This window comes from Chinchilla lanigera, unplaced genomic scaffold, assembly GCF_000276665.1.
Source record: "Chinchilla lanigera isolate Chin_1 unplaced genomic scaffold, ChiLan1.0 scaffold00216, whole genome shotgun sequence".
In the NCBI taxonomy this organism is placed as follows: Eukaryota; Metazoa; Chordata; class Mammalia; order Rodentia; family Chinchillidae; genus Chinchilla; species Chinchilla lanigera.
The window spans coordinates 239,766-261,429 of NW_004955617.1; the positions used below are offsets into that span (position 1 = coordinate 239,766).

At 40.0% G+C, this 21,664-nt stretch overlaps 1 protein-coding gene across 6 annotated transcripts in view; it reads right to left on the reverse strand.

Moving 5' to 3' along the window:
* Positions 1 to 366: 366 nt before the first annotated feature.
* The window catches only part of Nt5c3a (5'-nucleotidase, cytosolic IIIA), a 53,147-nt gene continuing 31,849 nt past the window's right edge, over positions 367 to 21,664 (reverse strand). For 3 of the 6 annotated variants that reach the window (XM_005414995.2, XM_005414994.2, XM_005414996.2), the window contains 9 exons: positions 20,724 to 20,778; positions 13,501 to 13,599; positions 11,831 to 11,900; positions 7,936 to 7,982; positions 6,697 to 6,782; positions 4,673 to 4,762; positions 2,848 to 3,010; positions 1,529 to 1,729; positions 367 to 1,047 (listed from right to left, as the gene is read on the reverse strand). In XM_005414995.2, coding sequence (XP_005415052.1) covers positions 946 to 1,047; positions 1,529 to 1,729; positions 2,848 to 3,010; positions 4,673 to 4,762; positions 6,697 to 6,782; positions 7,936 to 7,982; positions 11,831 to 11,900; positions 13,501 to 13,599; positions 20,724 to 20,759 — 894 coding nt within the window. In that variant the 5' untranslated portion in view covers positions 20,760 to 20,778 and the 3' untranslated portion in view covers positions 367 to 945. The remainder of the gene's footprint in view (positions 1,048 to 1,528; positions 1,730 to 2,847; positions 3,011 to 4,672; positions 4,763 to 6,696; positions 6,783 to 7,935; positions 7,983 to 11,830; positions 11,901 to 13,500; positions 13,600 to 20,723; positions 20,779 to 21,664) is intronic. The other 3 variants (XM_005414993.2, XM_005414997.2, XM_013510143.1) reach the window with 2 other exon arrangements.

Here is a 21,664-nt window from a genome sequence, read left to right on the forward strand (position 1 = left end):
AATAATTTTCAGAGGCCTTGGTATGTTCTGAAGGGCAGAATAAACCTCTCCCACAAATATCTTGTTAGGCTTGAAGTTACAGTGTATAATCTAGAAAGCCACTATGACAAGGACGTTAGAATTCGTATGTACAAAATGAGAGAGTGGGAGAGAGGAACAAAAAACACCAAATATATTCAGTAAATATTTGCTGAATAAACAGACTTTTGTGTGTGGGGGGTTGTGGGTGCGAAGTGCTGAGCCAGAGTGCCCCGATGTAGACCAGCCCCGCCTGGAGCTCTGAAGCCTCCTGCCTCAGCCTCCCAAGCGCTAGGAGTATAGGCCTGTGCCATGCCCAGCCTAAATAAGTCAGTCTTGACAGCAGGATTAAAAAGACTTTCATTTCATGTTTATTATCAGTGCTTTGACAGAACATGTTATAGATTAGTGAATGACATGTGGACACCAACAGTTTTTGCCAGTCTTCTGGTGAGTATTGATTTTGCTCAGACAGAGTAACCAAATATAATATAATTTTGGGAGATGGACGTAACACTGGCATAATCCACCCAAATGACAAACACGGCAATACTTAAAATCATGCACATTATTTCACCATTTCATAAAACACTTTAAATTTCTACGAACTTTCCTGTTATTAAAAAAAAAAAACTCCTCAAAAAATGCATGATACCATGAAACTACAAAATTTACCTTGGAAAAGTAGGGAGTTACTTTTCTAATTCTGGCTGTAAAATTTTTTTTTTTCAAGTTGGTTAAAAAACATGGCAAGGAGTGTGTTGAGAGAAGTGGGAGAAGAGTTTCCAGTTGAAGGATGCACCGGGTCTGACTGAACACTTTAGCTGCGCAGAGGGAGAGCTTCACCACCAAGAATTCATTATAAATAAGTCTTCTGGTGAGAGGGAGTCGAGCAGTCCAGGAGCGAGGCCCTTTTACAAACACCTGCTACAGAATCTTCTGTAGAATGGAGTTGGCCACCTCCAGTGATTCATCTTTTACTAAGACAATATCGTAAGTGTCCATGTACTTTTCTAATAGCTCATCTACCTAACGAACAAAAGAACAAAATGAAAATTAACATGTAGGGAGGAGAAGCAAGCAATTTCAATATTAATCCCACTGTTATGTTAGATCTGTTGGGCAAAATGGAGACATATCAATTTAATTTCAGAAAACTTTTGAAATGAGAACATTTAAACTAAGACTCACTGACAGGAATTTTCCCATAGGGTAGCTTTTTGTCCAAAGTGATTTCTCTCCAGCCTGCGGGTGATTCTGTTCTGAGAACTCTGGGCAGAGTCTGGAGGCTTTTCTGATTCTCATGTCAAGGGAGGGGCAGCCAGCATCTGGCACCACTTGTACAGTATCCACCTTCCTCTCCCGTATGGGTAGTGTGGACCTGTGCTTCTCAGCGCCTCAAATCATCACCAAAGTGCAGCGGTAAAGATTCTCACGTGCCTGTAGTAGCAATTACCTATATTCTTTTTTCATTTTTTCTTAGAAGAAAATTTTAGACTTATATACTCACCCTATCGTTTAGATATCCAATTTTCAGAATATGCTCGACGTTGGCCACCCCATCTGCCATTCGCAAGTCTCCTTGGGAATCTCCCAGCAGAATTATGTTGCTGTTGTCTTTTAGCTGACTGAAATAGTCTGTATTCTTCAAGGCACCATCGTGTTTGTTGAATACATGGATTAGTTCTCCTTTAAACCCTATGAGCACCCCCTGTAAAAAACAGAAATGTTCTAAAGTAAGAAGTCTTATAAAAACTATTTGTTAGACTCTCATATTTTACAGTTCTTACTAGGTGCCACTATTATTTTATTGCAAGAAATTTACAGCCAGGCTTGGAGGCACATGCCGTACTCCCAGCATTTGGAAGGCTGAGGCAGGAGGATCGTTGCAGTTTGAGGCCAGCTTGGGCTACACAGAAAGTTCAAGGATAGCCTGGACTACACAGTGAGTTCAAAGACAGACTATACTACACAGGGAGACCCTGTCTCAAAAAAAAATTACAAAGCACTTAAATCTGAATTGATCACATTGACAGCAGGTACGAAGGGCTTCACAGGTAACTTACTGTCCAGTGACTACTTTAAGTGGGAAACACAACGGACTAAGAATACAACTTTCACTTTTCATTTTGTTCCTAACCAAAATACTTCATTTTATGAATTTTATAATATATCATCTTCTTGTTAAGACATGGCTGCATTCTCTACCTCAGGCTGTGTACAACTCTTGATCCTCCTGCCCCAGCCTCCCAAATGCTAGGATTACAGGATTAAATCACTACACCATGCTAACTTACTATCTTAATTAGGGACATTTATTTAAATAATGTCAGTTCTAACTCACTTCTTCTTTTCTAGCTATGAATGTTAAATCTTCAGAACTGCTGCATTAGATTACAGTAAGAGAAATTTTATAAATTTTAATGAGTCTATAACTTGTACACCGAAGTTTAACAAGGGTGTATTATTCTAAAAATACTACAGCTGTAGTAACACGAGAGAGGATGACGATGATAGGCCTATCAACTTGGCTTACTTTAATGAATATGTGTCAAATAATAAATAAATAAATTTACATGATTAAAGTATTTTCAGATTTTAGAAATAACTGAAAGCTGAGTGGTGGCACATGCCTGCAATTCCAGATCCTTGGGATGCTGAAGCAGCAGTATCACCAGTTCAAAGTTAGCCTGGGCAACCCAGTAAGACTAACCCAGTAAGACTCAAAAACTAAAAAGGCTGGGGATGTGCTCAGTGCAAGGGTCTGGGATTCAATCCCTGAACTATGCGGAAAGAAAAAAAAATTGAGGAATGACTTCATATTCTTACATTTTCATCAAAATCCATGAAGTTGGACACGACTTTGACATTTGGATGATAAACTCCAGCTTGACGAATAACTTCTTCTAGAACATCACCGATACCCGCAGAAAATATAAACACAGGGATACTGTACTGTTGGAGTTTATCAAAGAAATTCTCATACCCTTCCCTGCAAGATAGAGAGACAAAGTAATTGTTACACAGCAAGGTTTATCTCCTTTTCACTTAGAAGCTGAAAAGCAAAATATTTCTACCTAATTCTATGGCTCATGTATGTCCTCACTTCAAAATACTGCCCAGGAGGGCAGTTATTGATATACATGTTCCTACCAGCACATGTTTTTTAAGTGACAGCTGACTCTACTTTCCTTGTAATTAGCTGTAACAGTACTGTTATGGTTTGTGTCTGGGTGTCCCCGCAAAGCCTCATGTGGTCATGGGGCAGGCTTTTAGAGTTTGATTGATTATGGGTGTGAGAGCTACACCCGCCCTGGGGTGGATAGTTTGCATATGTAAGGGAGAGGAAGAGGGTGCTTCTGGCCATTTCCTCCTTTTGTGGTTGTTGCTGTTGCTGTGTTCTGCCGCCATGAACCTTTGCCCTCTGCCATGTGCCACTCTGCCTTGTAACCTGCCAAGTACGGACTGAAACCTCCACAAACTGTAAGCAAAATAAACCTTTCCTTCCTTAATTTTGGGAGTCAGGTATTTTGTTCCAGCAACAAGAGAAAAGTAACCAAGACAAGTACTAACTAGATGTCTTTAGACTCATACCAACTACACAAGCCTACTAGTCCCAATTTGCATGATTCAAAGCAAGCCATCAGCCACTTCTGTGAGCCAGAGACCCCTGCTTGATGTCCAGCTGTCTGCTGTCTACTGCAGAAGAGCAAAGCAGGACCTCACTGCATTCTCTTCACTTCTGGCCACTCTCCATCCCAAAATTTTATTTTTTTATTTTAATTTTTTTCCAGTACTGGGAATCGAACTCACGACCTTGCGCTTGCCAGGCAGGTGCTATGCTGCTGAGCTAAATCCCCAGCCCCTTCCAGCCCAAAATTTTAAAATCTTCTTTCCCTCCTTTAACTGAAGGTTAAATCAGGCTGTAACTGTATATGAATAAATACTCAGTGCACTCTTTCTGACAGTTTTATGCTTTCCTCTGTAGAAGTACTTACCTTAAAATATAGCAGCATCCAAACACGGGGCAGGTAAGCTAGAGTGTAGCTTAGTGGTTCAGAGCTTAGCTAGCCAAAGTGAAGCCTCTGGCTTTAACGCCCAGCACCGTGAAAAGATTAGCATCATTGTATTTGCCTAGTAAGTTGATAATTTTATGATGTGATAAACAGTACTGAAAGTAGAAGCTTCTCATATATTATAATTCATGCATTGCAAATATTTTAATGAGGTACCTTTCCCAGAAAGTACTCAAAGAAGTCTGAGAATTCAGTAGGCTCGTGAATTTATAAACAATATATAAATTTACATCCTTTCCAACTTGATTTGTAAACATTCCTTTCATAATTAGTTCTTTTGAAAGTATTCTGCTAAAGAATTTCAAAATGGTCTTGGTTGGATAAATTTGTAAGTTAATCCTGAATTTTTTAATCTGGAGAAAGGAAATACAAATTAGTACTGAACTCTCCCACGGCTCTTGCCATCAACACGGAATGTAACAGGTAGTATTTCACCACTGTCCATTTTGTGGCAGATGGTACACGTTGAATATTTTAATGGAATGTTAAGCCTTAATTTAGTAAAAACATACAGTTGAGTACGTTTTTAACAATAGTTCAATTCTGTTGACAGTAACAAACATCCCCAAGAAACTTACTTGAGCATAACATCAGATTCTGCCACAATTTCCTTGAGTTTAGCTTTTGGTATGCGCTGTTCAACAAGCAAACCATGCGACTTTGTATACCTGGAGTTTTGACCAGAGAGGGAAAAATAAATTAAGAAAATTATCTTTATTATAAAGCACTCAGTAGAGAAAAAGACTTGTGTTCCTCACATCTGAACTTAAATCTTATAGATTTAAATTCAGCACTAATGAATGTATATGCCAAATGTATCTCAAAATGTGATATGCTTTTTATTTTTTGGGCAATACTGGCGAATGAACCCAGGATCTTTGCACTGAGCAGCATCCCCAGCCCTTTTCATTTTGAGCCACTAAGTTACCCAGGTTGGGCTGCAACTTGTAATCCTTCTGCCTCATCTTCCCAGGATGCCTGGGTTACAGGTGTGCACGCCCTGCATGGCCTAGTGTGTATATTCTTACAGCATTTTGCAGTTCTCCCAAACTCAGTCTTAGCTTAAATAGTTAATCTGGTAATGAAAGGAAACAGATTTTAAAGCCTTTTCTCCATCTAAGAACTCAACCCACCCTATGGCATCACAATTTCTGATTGTATAGGATCTTTTTTGCATTTGTTTGCAGTTTAAATTTTCATGAAAAGTATAAAGATGCTCCCTAGTGAGCAAGAGTCCTTGGTATGGCCAGTGCTGTGTGGATTAGCCTGCTTTGTAATTATGTAAGAAACCTACAATCACAGCACCCTAATGTGAGGGTCTCTAGAATGGAACTCTTACCCCACCCCATAAAAAGCCCAAATCACCCCTCAATACTTTCAATTGATCTTCCTCTCAGCTGCAGTCAGCTTCCTGTCAGCCAGTGAGCTCATTTTCCAAGGGAAACTTCTACTGCCAGACAATTCTAACTCCCAGACAGTCCTTTCTTTCATTACGGAGAAACCATTCTTAATCCTTTCAAGTCTAGTTCCAGTTTTTCTGGGTGGGGGGGGTAGTGGGGGGAGCGATGAGATAGGGTCTTGCTATGTGGCCCAGGCTGGCTTTGAACTTGCAGCAATTTCCCTGCCTCAGCCTCTCTAGTGCTGGGGTCACAGGTGTGAGCCACAGTGCCTAGCTCCAGTTCTACTTCTAAAAGAGCATATATAAAGTCTCTTTTCAAATTTAAAGTCATAAACACAGATGAACTGTATCTTGTTAGATAATAGGATAATGAAGATAAATACTTCTAGTCTCTTCATATTTTAAAGAAACAGTCAGGCCAGGCATGGTGGCGCATGCCTGTAATCTCAGCACTCGGGAGGCTGAGGCAGGAGGACTGATGTGAGTTTGAGGTCAGCCTTGGTTACAAAGTGAGTTCAAGGAGAGCTCCAACTGCATAGCAAAAACTTGTCAAAGAAACAAGAAAAAAGAAAAAAGAAAAAAGCAAGCAACAGTTGCTTTTCGAATCAAGGCACCTTTTTTGGAAAAACAGGACTGAGGATCTAAAACAGAATCCAAGCATGCTAGGCTAGTGCTCTGCCCCTGAACTACACAGTCCTTGCCTGACTCAAACCACGTTTTACTCCTTGAAATGCTCTTCAAATGGGATGGCTCTGGCGGATGGCTCTAACTCCTGTTTGTCACGGTCTGTGAGGACGGCTTTGTCCTAGAGCCCAACACCACACCCATACTGGGGCTTGCTGGGAAGCTGCACTATGGTGAACGCAGCCCACGTCAAAGGTCTCTTCATCAGCAGTGGTATCAGCGGCTGGACCAAAGTGAATTCAGAGTCAATTACAACTTTAATCTTTTTTTTTGCACATTAAGCCACATCTTACCCATATATTTAAAAAGGTCAAGTTTGTTTTTTGTTTTGAGACAGGGTCTCACTATGCAGTTCAGACTGGCCTCAAGCTCACTTTGCAGCACAGGCTGGTCTCGAACTCACAGTGGTCTTCCTGCCTCAGCCTCTCAAGGGCTGGGATTACAGGCGTGTGTCATCATGGCTGGCTGGTCAGTTTTAACTGTAACAATTGTATTCACTTTTCAGTTCCCACCACTTACCATTCTACCATATAAGGGAACTTCTCCTCCACGGTAAGCACAGGGTCCACTTCAATAGCATAATACTGTTCCTTCAGTTGCAGTAGCTAGAGAGAAACAGGACTTCATTATGAAGGTTACAGTCTTGTTACTAATCTGCTTTGTTCTATAGAAAGCAAAACAATGTAAATAGATGTTTTTCATAAAGTGTCTTCTCGGTGAAGAGTAAATTGGGCTGATGCACCACTCCAAGAGAATGTTGTTGGTCTTACATATTCCTACAAAATCTACTTAGAATTATTCATCAGACTATCACTACAAAAGAACTTTAGTCCTCACATGGAAGTATTAAAATGGATTCACATTGTGGATCTTATTTGGTTTAAACACACAGAGGTAGACACTCAAGCAAAGTACTGAAGCAATTTCCTGATCAAAGGGAACCAAAAAAATATAAAACCAAAATACTTTTGTTCTAATTTTCCAGTTCATGTAATACATTAACATTTCAGTAATCATTTAGAAGTTTTAAATCTAAGGTTTGCCAGTGTTATGGTTTAGATCTAGATGTTCCCCCAAAGCCTCACGTGCTCACAGTGGGCCTTTGTGAAGTGACTGGGTCATGGGTGTGTGATAGTCCTCCGATGGGTTTATAGCTGGGTGTGACGCTGGGAGATGAAGCCTGGTGGGAAAAGCTGGATCGCTGGGAGCCTGACCTAGAAGGGTGTGTATATTTATTACTTCTCCTCCCTGGATGGCTCTGCTTCCTGCCACCATGCCATAAGGAAGCCTCCTCTGCCATGCCAACCGGCCTTGCAGCCAGCCAACTACAGACTGAAGCTGCTATACACCGTGAGCCAAAGTAAACCTCTCCTCCTTTAACTGGTGGTGTCAGGTGTTTTGTCCAGCAACAACTAAGTAACTAAGACAGTTGGTTTGAAAGTTACAGTTAAGTTTTCCTTAAAAATACAGTGAAGGTGGATAGCAAGGCATGGTGGTACTATAATCCTAGCTACTCCCAAGGCTGAAATATAAGTAAATTTCAGCCAGCCTGAGCAACTTTTTGAGACCCTGTCTCAAAATAAAACAGGACTGAAGGTGTAGCTCAGTGGTAGGGCACTTGCCTAGATATATGAAGGCCTGGGTTCAATTCCTAGTACCACAAAGCAAAGCAAAATAAAACACTTTTTGTTTGTGTGAACAAACCTGATGTGATTCTCAGGCAACAGAGACTAACTCTGCATTCCTGGTAGTGCTTACCTTTTTGCGACATTCATCCGTTACCAGCTTACAGTTATCAATGACATCTAGTGAGAAAGCAAACAGGCTTTAAAAGAAAATACTCTGATTGATGCCACTGCTACCAGGAATAACTGGGTACTTTTCATTTTAAACACCATGTCAACAGCACAGTTATTAAAGCTTTTGGTCTCAAATTGGACATGGTGGCACATGCCTGTAATCCCAGCACTTAGGGGGCTGAGAAAGGAGGAACTCTTCAAGCTGGAGGCCAGTGTGGGCTACATAGTGAGTTCAAGGGCAGCTTAAACTACACAGTGAGACCTTGTCTCAAAAAACAACCAACCAACCGAAACCCAAACCAAACCAATGAAAAAAAATCAAGCCCCAAACAAAGCCAAAACACTTTTGGTTTCAAGGCTATGATTCATGTAGCACTGCTGTGGAAGCTAACAGTTTCAGAATCTGAGATTTTGTGATTCCTACCATGTATCACTGTTTTTTTTTTTTTTTTGGTTTTTCTCCGGTACCGGGAACTGAACTCACGACCTTGCGCTTGCCAGGCAGGCGCTTTGCCCCTGAGCTAAATCCCCAGCCCCTACCATGTATCACTGATCCAAACAATTTAAGGTCTTCAAACACAGCTACTTCTACCTTCTTTTTTAATTAAATAAAAGCAAGAAACATACTAAGGCAGGAGATTAGGGCATGGCAAAGCTGACTGGGGAAGTAGGAACGACCTGTTAATCACACAATCCCAGGACACATGAACAGAACAGTTCCCAAAACCCTGCAAGCAGTTCTCTCGAGAACTTGAGCAGGTTTTCGATAGGACGAGCTAGACCTGACATCAGCCTGAGGAGTGGATGATACAGAAGGGACAGGGGACACTGGGCTTTTTGCTATTGTGTTCTCTCACAGTGACCCACCCTCTCACTGTACAGTATACTTTTTTCTTACTTTTACTTGGCCCAAACTCACTCTGCAAAGCCTGTTTCTTTTTCTACCTTTAATAAATGTGAAACTTTGCCTCTGTTTATGCTTGTTTTGACCAATTCTTTGTTCAGAACAAAAAGAACCTAGAAGGACGGGTGTGGTGGTGCGCATCTGTAATCCCAGCACTTGGGAGGCTGAGGCAGGAGGATCACTGTGAGTTTGAGGCCCGCCTGGGCTACAAAGTGAGTTCAAGGCCAGCCTGAATTGCATAGTGAGACCCTGTCTCAAAAAAGGAAAAAAAAAGAACCTAGAAACCACCTCTGGGAGACTCCAGCACCCCAAAACCTGGTAACTGGATCTTTGAAATGCACTATTTCTTTGGGGAGTGGGGTGGGAATTATACTAGGGGTTGAATCCAAGGCCTTTGCACTGAATTATATTCCCCAGTTCTTTTTCTTTTTCATTCCCCTTCCCTCCCCTCTCCTCTCCTTTCCTTTGTCTTTTTGAGACAGGGTTTCACTATGCAGTTCAGGCTGGCCTTGAACTCACTTAGCCCAGGCTGGCCTTGAACTCACAGCAATTCTCCCGCCTCAGCCTCCCAAGTGCTGGGATTACAGGCATGCACCACCATGCCTGGCCTCATTTTGTTTTTACTTTATTGTTGTTTTTGAGTTTCAGTATGTAGGGTTTCAGTTTGTAGTTCAGGCTGCCCTTGAACTTACTATTTAGCTCAGGCTGGCCTTGAACTCTTGAGAGCTGGGATTATATGCATGTGCCACCACACTGGGTTCTTACTTTGTATTATAAGATAGGGTCTCACTAAGTTAACTAAGTTGCTCAGGTTGGCCTTGTACTCATGATGATCCTTCTGCCTCAGCCTCTCAGTGTGCTGAGATCAGTCATGTGTCATCATGCCTGGCTCTATACCTTTTGTTTTCTCTTCTTTTTTTATTTTAAATTAACATGCTGAGGATTGAACCCAAGACCCTCACAGAGAGGCACGTTACTAACCCTTTTAAATTTTTAAAATTATTTTCAATTTTGAGATATAGTCAAACTACATCACTAAGTTGGCCAGCCTGAGCTCAAACTTGGGATTCTCCTGCCTCAACCTCTCAGAATGCTGTGATTAAAGGCATATGCCACTCTAATAAGGCAATAAAAAACGTGAATATACAGAAAACAGGTTACTACAGAACAGAAAAAACCCCCACAATTTTATTGTTCAAAAATAAATTACTAATATGTGGACTTTCTTTCAGTCTTTTTTTTTTTTTTTTTGGTACCGGGAGTCAAACTCAGGACCTTGTGCTTGCCAGGCAGGCGCTGTGCCACTGAGCTATATCCCCAGCCATCCTTTTAGTCTTAGAGTGTTATGTATTATCGATGAGAAAAGGGACCAAACCAAATCTATAATTTTAAAGTCTTTTTTATTTCACACTGTGGTTCATTTTCATAAATTAAAAACTCTGAGCTGGGCTCAGTGGTAGGATGCTTGGCTAGCATACATATGGCCCTGAATTGACGCCCAGAATTATAAACATAATGAAAAACTCCCTAACTATCATCCATTCATAATGGTTATAGCTGCTGCTCTGCGGGAGGACAGAATTCATACTGCTACTACAATGTGAAATGTTTTAGGTTGCTTCTGAGTTTTTGTCACTCTCCAAAGAGGAATTACTGGGAGGGTGATTAGCAGTTTGGAGGTTCTATGTATGTGTGTATGTGTTTCTTAGTTTTAATTTTTTTTTTTGTGGTGCTGGGGATCAAACTCAGCACCTGAAGCACTCCAGGCAAGCACTGTACCACTGAGCTATACTCCCAACCCTAGTATATATATATTTTTTTGAGATAGGGTCTTGTTATGCTGCCTTTGAACGATGTAGCCCCGGGTGGCTACGAACTGTCAGTGATCTTCCTGCCTCAGCCTCCTGAGTGCTTAGATTGCAGGTATGTGCCACCATGTCCAGCCTCCTAGCACATTTTTAAAAAATACAAATTATCAAGTAATTTTTCAATTTATACATGTACTAACAGTAAGCAAGAAGACTTATTTCATGGTTTCCTTGTTGGGTTAAAGAATATTATTAAAAATGTCACTACCAACTTGGAAAATCAATAAAGAAATATTAATCTAGCAAAACAACCAGCCGTGGTGCCATATACCTGTAATCCAAGCAGCTTGGGAGGCTGAAGCAGAAGGACCACAAGTTTGAGTCTAGCGCGGGCAACTTAGTGGGACCCTGTCTCAAAATGAAAAATAAAAAGGGGTGGGGACATAGCTTAGTGGCAGAGTGCACCTGGGTTTGATCTCTAGACTATAAGAAAACCTAGCAACACAATTTAACTTGTGATGTATTTAATAGCTTATGTTTTAATAAATAATAAGTAAAACTCCTACAAAACTATGTGTGTGTATTTTTGCCCTGGGATTGAATGTAGGGCCTTCTGCATGCTATGCGTGAGCTCTGCCACTGAGCTGAGTCCTCTGCCAAGAGCATTTGGCAAATGCTATTTCTTTACATTAATGCAAAGTTTAAAACCAATCTGGAGCCGGGCGTGGTGGCACACACCTATAATCCCAGCGTGCAGGAGGCTGAGGCGAACTGCCATAAGTTCAAGGTCAGCCTGAGGTCGTGAGTTCAAGACCAGCCTGCACTACATCCTATTTCGAAAAAACCAAAAACCAAAAATAAAACCAATTTAAGTAATTCCTGAACAGTGAGCAGACTATATTTAGTGTGAAATATTTTGAAGTCTCTATCCCTTTGCTATCAAAACGACACATGAGAATAGTCGTTTATATAAACACAGGGAAAACAATCTTCAAAATATAATAAGAAAAGGCAGGTTCTCCTCACTTCTGATATCCAAAAGGAATTTTAAAATCCCAACTGTCTCACAGATAATACAGGCAAAATGGATCTTACAATACTGATCGTTATTTTCAAATATTTTTTAAGAGTCTCATACTTACTATGACATGTGGGGCATCTTTTCCCTTTGTAGGAAAATCTACTTAGTGTCATATCAAAATCTGTTATTATCTGTAAGGAAAGGGAGAGAGAGGTATTACACAACACAGCCGCCACCGACATTTCCGCGGCTCCCAAACAGGCGCTGCTGCACCCTAGAGGCTCAGGCCGGGCTTGGCCTCAGCCCCACTGCAGGACACCATGTTCTCCCTGAGTTTTCTGCTGCTGTCCACACACACAGTCTGGGGAGTAACCTTTAACTGCAGGTGCTCTTTTAACTGCCCATCTTTGTTACCAAATAAAATCTGTAAATCAGCACAGAAACTTTTTTTTTTTTTTTGTCTTTCTGAGACAGGGTCTCGCCATGCAGTTCAGGCTGGCCTTGAACTCACTTTGTAGCCCAGGCCGGTCTCGAACTCACAGTGGTCCTCCTGCCTCAGCCTCCTGAGTGCTGGGATTACAGGCGTGCACCACTATGCCCAGTCACTATAGGAATTTTTAATGGTTGGTGATCTGGTTATTTTTCTCTGTTGGGAAAAAGCACCATAAAAATTTTGGCCAACTTAGTCAATGTACAAAAATGTACTGGAAGCCATAAAATTGTATGAAGTTCTTAATTACTGACACTTTACATACTAGATTTAACTTGCTTATTTAGGGTAAATACTAGTGAACACAGAGAAATAGTTTACTAGCTCTTAAAACTTAACAGACCCGGTTAAATATTATTTTTTTTGAAAAGTATTATATTTTGGCAGTAATAGGGATTTAAATTAGGGCCTTCACAATGAGGTACATCCCCAGCCTGCCTATCTGCCCACTCATCCATTTTGAGACAAGGTCTCAGTCATTAAGTTGTCCAGGGTGGGCTCAAACTTGCAATCCTCCAGCCTCTGCCTCCTACAGTGTACCATCACATCTAGTTATTTTTTTTGTTTTTTTTTGTTTTTTTTTTTTGGTTTTTCTCTGGTACCAGGAACCGAACTCACGACCTTGCGCTTGCTAGGCAGGCGCTTTTGCCGCTGAGCTAAATCCCCAGCCCCCATCACATCTAGTTAGAAATGCTTTAAAAATCTGTTTTTGCTCAATATCCATACTGTCAATTTAATTTAAATTTAAAATGTTTCTTTAAAAAAAGAATTAGAAAACACAAGTATCTCCTAATAAAGTTTATATTTTAACAATGACAGTTAATTAAAATATGGAAGATCAACTTAAAATAACTTCTGGGCCAGGCATATAGCTCAGCGGCATAGTGCCTGCCTGGCAAGTGTGAGGTTGTGAGTTTGATTCCTGGTACCAAAAAAAAAAAAAAGATATAAAATTGTAACTTTTAATTGTTGTCTTAAAATGGTAAAACACTTGTACCTGACATTAGGTAATAATAAAGAAAAGTTGTAGCTCAGTAGTAGAGGGGTTACTTAGAATGCACAAGGACCTGGACTCAACTGTCAGCACTAAAAACAGATTTGTATTTGCTTTTCCAACACACCACTGTATTATGTATTTTAAGGCAACCCTAGATAAATATTTTAGATTTCACATTTTTTTACAGGTAAAACACTGTCTATTTAAATTTACTTTACGCATATTATCCCAACAGGAGATGAGAGGTCTGCCTGAACTGTAAGAATAAACCCTTCCTACTGACGGCTTCTTGAGAATTAGTCACCTGAAGCCTGGCAGCTCCTCCTTTGATAAGACCACAGATAATTTCTTCTACTCTTGTGGGGTTCTTGATGCGAACTGAACTTTTCTGGAATTCTGGCATCTAAAAGGCAAAAAAAAAAAATTACTTTTAATTCTTTTTTCCCCAGGTTCCTCTGATACCAAGCAGAAGCTTGTCTTGTCTGAGCTGATAGAAGTGTTCAGGTGCTGTCTGAAAATCCAAATCACCATATCAATGGCCATTCATACACAGAAACAACTTGAGAGCACACCAGTAGCTTCTATCCAGAAGACAGACACACAACCATGTTGTGGGAAGCCGGGGACAGCCAGGCAAGGGTGCTTGCTTAACATTCCTGAGGCTCTGGGTGGAGTCCTACAAGTGCAAAAAACAGAAGCATTTTTTTTTTGGTTTTTTGTTTTTTTTCCGGTATCAGGAATCGAACTCACTACCTTGCACTTGCCAGGCAAGTGCTGTGCCGCTGAGCTAAATCCCCAGCCCCAAAAAACAGAAGCATTGAAAAACAGGACAGTAATTGACTTTCTTAGAAAGTATATATATTTTCCTATAAATAGACCAATAATTTACACTTGTCACAGAAATTACAGAAAATACATAAAAAAGAAAATAAAACTTGCCTACTTTTGCTACTGAAGATAAACTAGTAAACATTTTCACTCGTTTCCTATTAGCTTCATGAATATTATTTTATTTCATTTTCATTATATATTTTTATACCTGCTTTTAAAAATACTGTTACACATACAGCTATAAAAATGTATTTAAACCCGGTGTGGTGGCATATACCTATAATCCCAGCACTCTGGGAGGCTAAGGCAGGAGGATTCCCAAGTTCAAGCCCAGACCGGGCAACTTCATGAGACCCTGTCTCACAAAGTGGTCTGGGGACACAGCTCAGTGCAAAGGCACTGGGTTCAAGCCTTACACACACACACACACACACACACACACACACAGAATGCTTAACAAAATCCATTAGTCAAAACAGGATCCTAGAATTGAAGAAAGAATATGTGAATTCTGTGGTAAGAGTTAGTTCTTCTGAGAACCCTTCTGCTTACAGTGTAGTTTTCCAGCTATCCTTGGTGGCCCACGCCTGTAATCCCAGAATATGGGGAGGCTGTGACAGGAGGATGGCAACTTCAAGCCCAGCCTGGGCAATTTAGCAACTTAATGAGACTCTGTCTGAAAATAACAAAGAATGGGTTGGGAATGTAGCTCAGTACAAAGGTCCTGGGTTCATTCCCGAGTATGGGTGTGTGTATGTGTATAAGGTTCAGTTAGTCTGTAATTGGGACGTGGTGGCATGTACTTGTAGTCCTAACTACTGGGAAAGCCGAGGCAGGAAATACACTTGAGGCCAAGAGTTTGAAGCGAGCCTGGGCAACACAGCAAAACCCTAATCTCACAAGAATTTTAACTAATGTAATTTAAAACGTAAGTATATGACACAATGTGCAGAGGTTACAGGCAACAACTACACTGTATTATATGACTTGAGTATTTAAAGAAAGATTTTAGTTTATATTGGTATTTAGGTTTACAATATTTCTGAGCAGAAAGAAAATACTGTACAATTATTCTGCATGTTTTTAAACAGATAATTAAAAAATACTTGAAATATTTTAAAATGTAAAAAGTTGCTTTAATATCTGTTCCTTTTTATTGTATGATATCTTAAATTATTTATTAACTGTTCTTGCCATAAATTTTACAACAGACTTATTTCAAGTTCAGATAACTACCACAAAGTACTGGCTGGCTTGGAATCAGGACGCTACTGTGTTTATAGACCCTCAGAGCTGTCCCACAACCTGATGTGAAGAGTGGCTTTTGTATCTGCCCTGTTCTGAGCAGTACAAACTGGCACAGGGAGTCACGAGCCGCACTGTGCTTCCCCAACAGGTGGACGGCATGGGAAGGGGCTGAGGGGCTGCTGTCAGTCAGTTATGGCTCTGGACTCATTTAAACGGCAGGATCTTGATGGATTTATGTCCTTTTACTTTGGGCTTGATGGTGCCAACATTAACATATTTCATGTGTGCTGGACATAAAAATCCTCTAGACTTGTCTTTGCGGTAAGAGAATCAGACCAGGGAAGTCTATCAGATCCCATGTTGTTCCCACACATGGCCAAGAGCAGAAAAGTCCGAGAAGATGAAGGTTTGCCCAAGTCTGGTAGATGGTAATAGAGGCATACCGGAAGTGGTACTCACATTAAGATCCTCTTCAGGAATGTGAGACCTGGACAGACCATACACTTACATTTCAGACCCATAGCTAAAGAGCAGACAGGTTCACGTGCAATGGGTCAGCCTTCATTTAGGGAGCCTATGAACTAGCAGCTTCAAGAGTTTCAACAGAGTAAAGGTCTCAAAAGGATTAAAGGTTATCTAAACATCGATGACTGACCAGCTGGCTGACTGATCACAGTAGTGGGGACTGAGCCCAGGGCACAAACTAGGGAAGTTCATCTCTTGATGACTAAAACCTGCTCTTTCCTCAACCTCAGCTGCAGCCACCCAGGCATCTTAGGCTTGATTCAGTAACTGACCAATGGGTTGATGTCATGAAACGTGTTTCTACCAGAACACTGACACTTCCTGCCAATGTTCTACACTGAGATGCCTCCTTCAAGCAGGCCACATGCTCCAGCTCCAGCTGACAGGAGGAAGCATCAGGACCACTGGGAGCTCCAACGCATCTCACCTAATGCCTGCTGCTCCTCCAAAACACTACGTGACGGCTTTATTATAAGATGCCTTGGTCTTCTTTTTATAACAAGTGGTAGAAATTTTCAGCACTCCATTTATTTTCCATTGTATTATGATCAAATTGAGACGTTTTCAGACAAATGAAAATAACTTGCTATAAAAATTTTAGACTGATTTCTGCTATACCAAGCACTCATTGCAAGATTGGTTTATTCTAAATGACCACAGGCGAAAGGCAGCCATAGGCTGGAGGCACTCGGAGCCACTGGCTCCAGATAAAGAACTGTGAGGACAGAAAGCACCGGCGGGAGGGGTTTGGTACCAAGCTGACGGCCACAGAGGAGCAGCTACTTTCTCCAAAGAACACAACAGGGTGGAAACCAGCGGAGGGAGACAGGATGGATCATTTATGGCAGACTGCTCTCCTCTGCTGCAACACAAACACAGTACACTGACATACTTCTCAGAAACTGAGACATGGGGCATTTCCTGAAAAATTCCAGCATGCAACCTAAGAATCAGCACTAAAAACTGCAGTATGGAGTATATGAAAGAGCATCACAGCATTAGAGCACGCTGAAGGAGCATGATGAAAAAAACCATGTGCTTTACTCCAAATCTCTCCCCCATATTCCTCCTGGACAGAACAGACCTGCTCTGGTGGCACATAAAAAGATACTTCAAAAACAAACAAACAAACCCAAAAGCAGTTCTAATTAGAAGAGCAAGCTATCTCAAACTGCCTGAAAACTTCAATTTGATGACATAATATTAATATGTCAATTTGATGACATAATATTATGAAAAATAAGAAAAGGCCTATAAATTTTCACCATCTGTGATAAGGCAAAGACTTCAAAACAATTGATTTCAAAATTATAGTATTTTACTCACAATCCAATAGCACTGTTAAGATTTCTTGACATCATATCATAGATACATGAGGACAAGACAAAAATGAGTACCTCCACGGTACAGTTATAAAATCTGTGAGCTCTTCTTGGTATCATAAACCCAATAATAATGTCCCAGATATTATCCTATTATCCTAATTCCTGGGATAAAATGATGACCACTTCAAAGTTTCTGTTTGTAAACAATGATTTTAAAATGTTAAATTCTGATTTAAAAAGAAATTTAACAAATACATCCTATTTAAAATGCATTATTAATTCTTTTTTTTTCATTGTTAATTCTTAAATTAAGAATAAAACACAAAATCAATTAAGGGTTAGTGCAGTTCACAATGGACAGATGGTACAATTCGTATTTCAACCAAAGAAAAAACTTACTTGTATTTTTATATATGCTTATAATTACCTTAATATTATCCTCTATTTTTCTGGCAATGCCCTACATAAAAATTAGCTTAAATAACTCAAGAATCTCGAAGAGATGACTCTCAAGGAAATATTACTTATTTCTGCTGTTTATATTTGGTACTGGTTAGATTATAATACTACATACTACATTGGCACAAAGGCGTAAGCACTACAATATTTATGTTAACTACGTACATATAAAGTACACGTTTATCTGGGTGTGGTGGGGCACACCTGTGATCTGGGAGGGTAAGGCAGGAAGACTGCTGTGAGTTCCAGGCCAGCCTGGTCTACACAGAAAGACTCTGTCTTAAAAAAAAAAAAAAGTATAGGTTTAAAGCCATCTATTCAGTCTGGTACATTTACCCACACAAACAGATGATTCTGTAATTTATTTGAAAAACTAGAGATTATTACTTTTTTGTTTTTTGAGTCAAAGTCTTGCTTACCCTGAAGTCACAATGTAGCCAATCCTGCCTCACCCTCCAGAGTACTGGGATTACAGGTCTGTTCCACCACACTTGGTTCAAATTTTTAATAATAACCATCTCCTCTGCTTGCCACACATTTGGCCTGTCTCTATGTTAAGGAAGAGAAGGTCAAATTCATTCATCTATTCCCCAGGTACAATCAGTAAGTGTAAGACAAGTACATTTGCAGCTCTGTAAGAATTGCAGAAGAATCCACAAGACATGTGTCTTTTGCTCAAGGTTCTCTAACACAGATTATAATGTAGGAACCCAAGTAGCTAACATACTGCCCAGAAGTCCCAAGTGAAATGTAAGAAAAGCAGAGGACAAGGACAGCACTTGTCTTAAGGCCAAAGGGGGAAGACTCAAATACACTGAACTGTGGAAGAGAAGCAGGACTTGCATATGCTCAGGCTGAAGAGGAATCTAAGTGCATAATCTAGCTGGGAAAGAGAATCCCTGTTGAAACTTAACTGTACCCAAGAAGAGGCTGTGTGATAGGTCTGGAGGGAGAGATTTGGAGCCAGCTCACAAGCAGAATTAATATCCCGAGGAATTCTAAACGTAAAGGATCTATCAACATTTTTAAAAGGAAACATAACAAAACACAAAGTAAAAATTATATAAATCAATGCAAATAATAGTAAAAAACCAAAACACAAAACCCCACAATCTTTTGGCTTGTTTTCCGTCAAGGGTCTCAGTCACGGTGGGCTGAAGGTACCGGTACTTGCTTCCAGAAGAGACACAAGCGGAGGGGCCCAGGCCCCAAGGAGCAATACATGACACAAAGTCTATCATTAAAATTGCGTTTTTTAATGGAGGCAAATTCCTGTATCACCTATATTCATTTTAAAAAATCAATTCAAAGAAGAAAGTAAATTCTAGATTGATTTAACCCTGTGTAAATATATGCTCAATCCCAATGAATCAAACACCAATCATGCAACAGATACAAAGATCAAGTCTCTGTTTTTAGGTTGAACCAGAAAAACCTGCCAATACTGATACTGGACACAGAAAAAAAGAAAGAAAAAGAAGACAACTTCTATACGCTTCAGCATAACAATTAACTAAACTAACAACTTAGTTCCTGCTCTGAGTCAATTTTCACCTTCAGCTGCACACTGGCTGAGGAAAGGTAAGTTCAGATTTATTATGACAAAGCTACCTACTTGCTAAGTCATGTTGTAATTTACAGGCAGAAAAAAAATGGGAAAGAAAGAGAATAAAATAAAAAAAGGGGCAGTAACAAAAAGAATCAAAGGAAAAAGTAAGCAAGAGATGACAGAGCAGTCTTCTTCAAAACAGTGTCCTAGGTGATCCCAGGTGCTGGTTCTCCTAGACAGGAGTACAAGTTCTGGACGGCAGCACACAGGGAGGTCACCACCGGTGACAATCAGGTCTTCACACCTCAAATGCTGTCAGAAATGACTGAAGATTTTCACCATATAAATGCTGAGGAGATCTAAACATCACACAAATATATGTATGTATCAAAACATTACATGGTACCCCCTTAGTATGTACAATTTTTGTGTTTTTATGTATCAGTTAAATAAAGAAGAAAAGGACTTCAGGAATATGAAGAACTGATATACCCCCCCTTGTGTGAATAAACATGCTACTCACATGGCTAAAATGCTAACATATCTAGAAATTATTATTCATTGAGTGTATCTGAGCAAGAATAGGAACTCAGGATGTCACATTATGTCTCAGTGAGATCACTGTGTTCAGCCAAGGGTCTTCACAACCACCGAGGGATGAGTTCATACTGAAGGCCACTTCTGATTCCAGCACCTGTGTCTCTCCTACCCATCCTGCTATCACCTGCTCTCTATGAACTCTATTCTGCAAGAGCTATTTTTAAAAATGTCGATGCTTGCCATTTTAAATTAGAGACCTATGATAAAATATTTTATCCTGAATGGTCTGTGTTGTGGCTGAGCAAAGAAATGTGAGCATAAAAATGATACGATCATTTATATACTGAGCAAAATTATCAACAGGTATTATAGTGAAAGCATTTCAGAGAACAGGCACAGCAGTGCATGTCTGATATTTCAGCTATTTGGAGGCTGAGGCAGGAAGATGGCAATTTTGAGGCTAGCATGGACGACTTAGTAAGACCCTGCCTCTAAATGAATGAATGAATGAATGAATGAATAAATAAATAAAAAACAAGCAAGCAAGCAGGCTGGGAATGAAGTTCAGTGGTAGAGCACCTGCCTAGCATGCACAAAGCACAGGATTCAGTCCCCAGTAAAGCCAACAAAACAAAACAAAACAAAGTAAAAAACCCAACTCTTTCAAAGATAATCTGAAACTGAATTTACTAAGCATTTAGCCTGGCATGGTGATCCACACCTATAACTCTAGCACTCAGGAGGCTGAGGCATAAGGATCACAATTTCAAGTCCCACCTGGACAATTTAGCAAGACCTTGTTTCAAAAGAAAAAGAAGAAAAAAAAAAAAAGAAAAAGGGCAGCGGGTATAGCTCAAAGGTACAGTACCTCTGGGTTCAATCCCTATGGTAGAGGGGAGTGGGATACAAGCATTTGAGGTTCTATTGTGTCTCAAGCATTGTGAAGAAAGGTATGTTTAAAGTTTCAGTCCCATAATTATCTGTTTAGAAAGGAAAAAGTGGTGAAGTTTCATCTTTAATAAGTGGAACTGGAAATAATCAAATACCCACCATTTTCACATGTACAGCAGACTCTTGATTAGTCATTTCTTGATTATCCAATCTTCTGGATTTCCCCAGGTGATATCACACCAAAAGAGAGAAAAAAGGTACACGTGACATACGTAAAATTCAGGCTCTTCTTATGTACGCTAATGACATACTAAGATGAGATTTTTGGTATGATTTAAACACTAAGGTATTGCAGGTATCTCTTCCTTTCTAAGCTCAGCAAAGGAGTTATCCTATGCAGCCATTTTGGATTGAAAGTATCGTATGAAGAGTTTGAAGCTCTTCTTTAAGAACTTATAAGGTACAAGAAGATCTGATTAAGGTGGTAAGGTAAACAAAGCACAATTTGTTTTGTTTTGTTTTTTTGGTACTAGGAATCAAACTTGGGACTCGCGCTTGCCAGCCAGGTGCTTGTGCCAGTGAGCTATATCCCCAGCCCCACAATTATTAAACCTCACAGCTTTTTCTTTTTTTATACTTAGAATCTACAAAGGGGTCTTGATTTCTCAAAAGGCTCTATTTAGATAAGAGCATTTTATTAGCTTGAAAAAGAAGAATGTGAGAAATTCTACAGGTGATATTTATAAAACTACCACACAACTTGGGAAATACTCAGGGTAACAGAATTCAAGCAGGGAAGAATTAAATATGTTTTAAAATGTGGACATATATCTTTTTCTTATATACAGCCAACCAGCACAATTCCTCCCTAGTCTCTACCAGCACATGCAGCTTTTACTGGAGCATTCATTTCAGTTTAGAGAAAGAAAAATGATTTATTTTAAATTATTACTTAAAACCAAGGAGTGGTGTGTGTGTGTGAGAGTGTGTGTGTGTGTGTGTGTGTGTGTGTGTGTGTGTATGGTGTCTCACATTTGCAATCCCAACACTTGAGCTGTTAAGGTAGGAGTTTAAGATCAGCCTGGATAACTTAGCAAGAT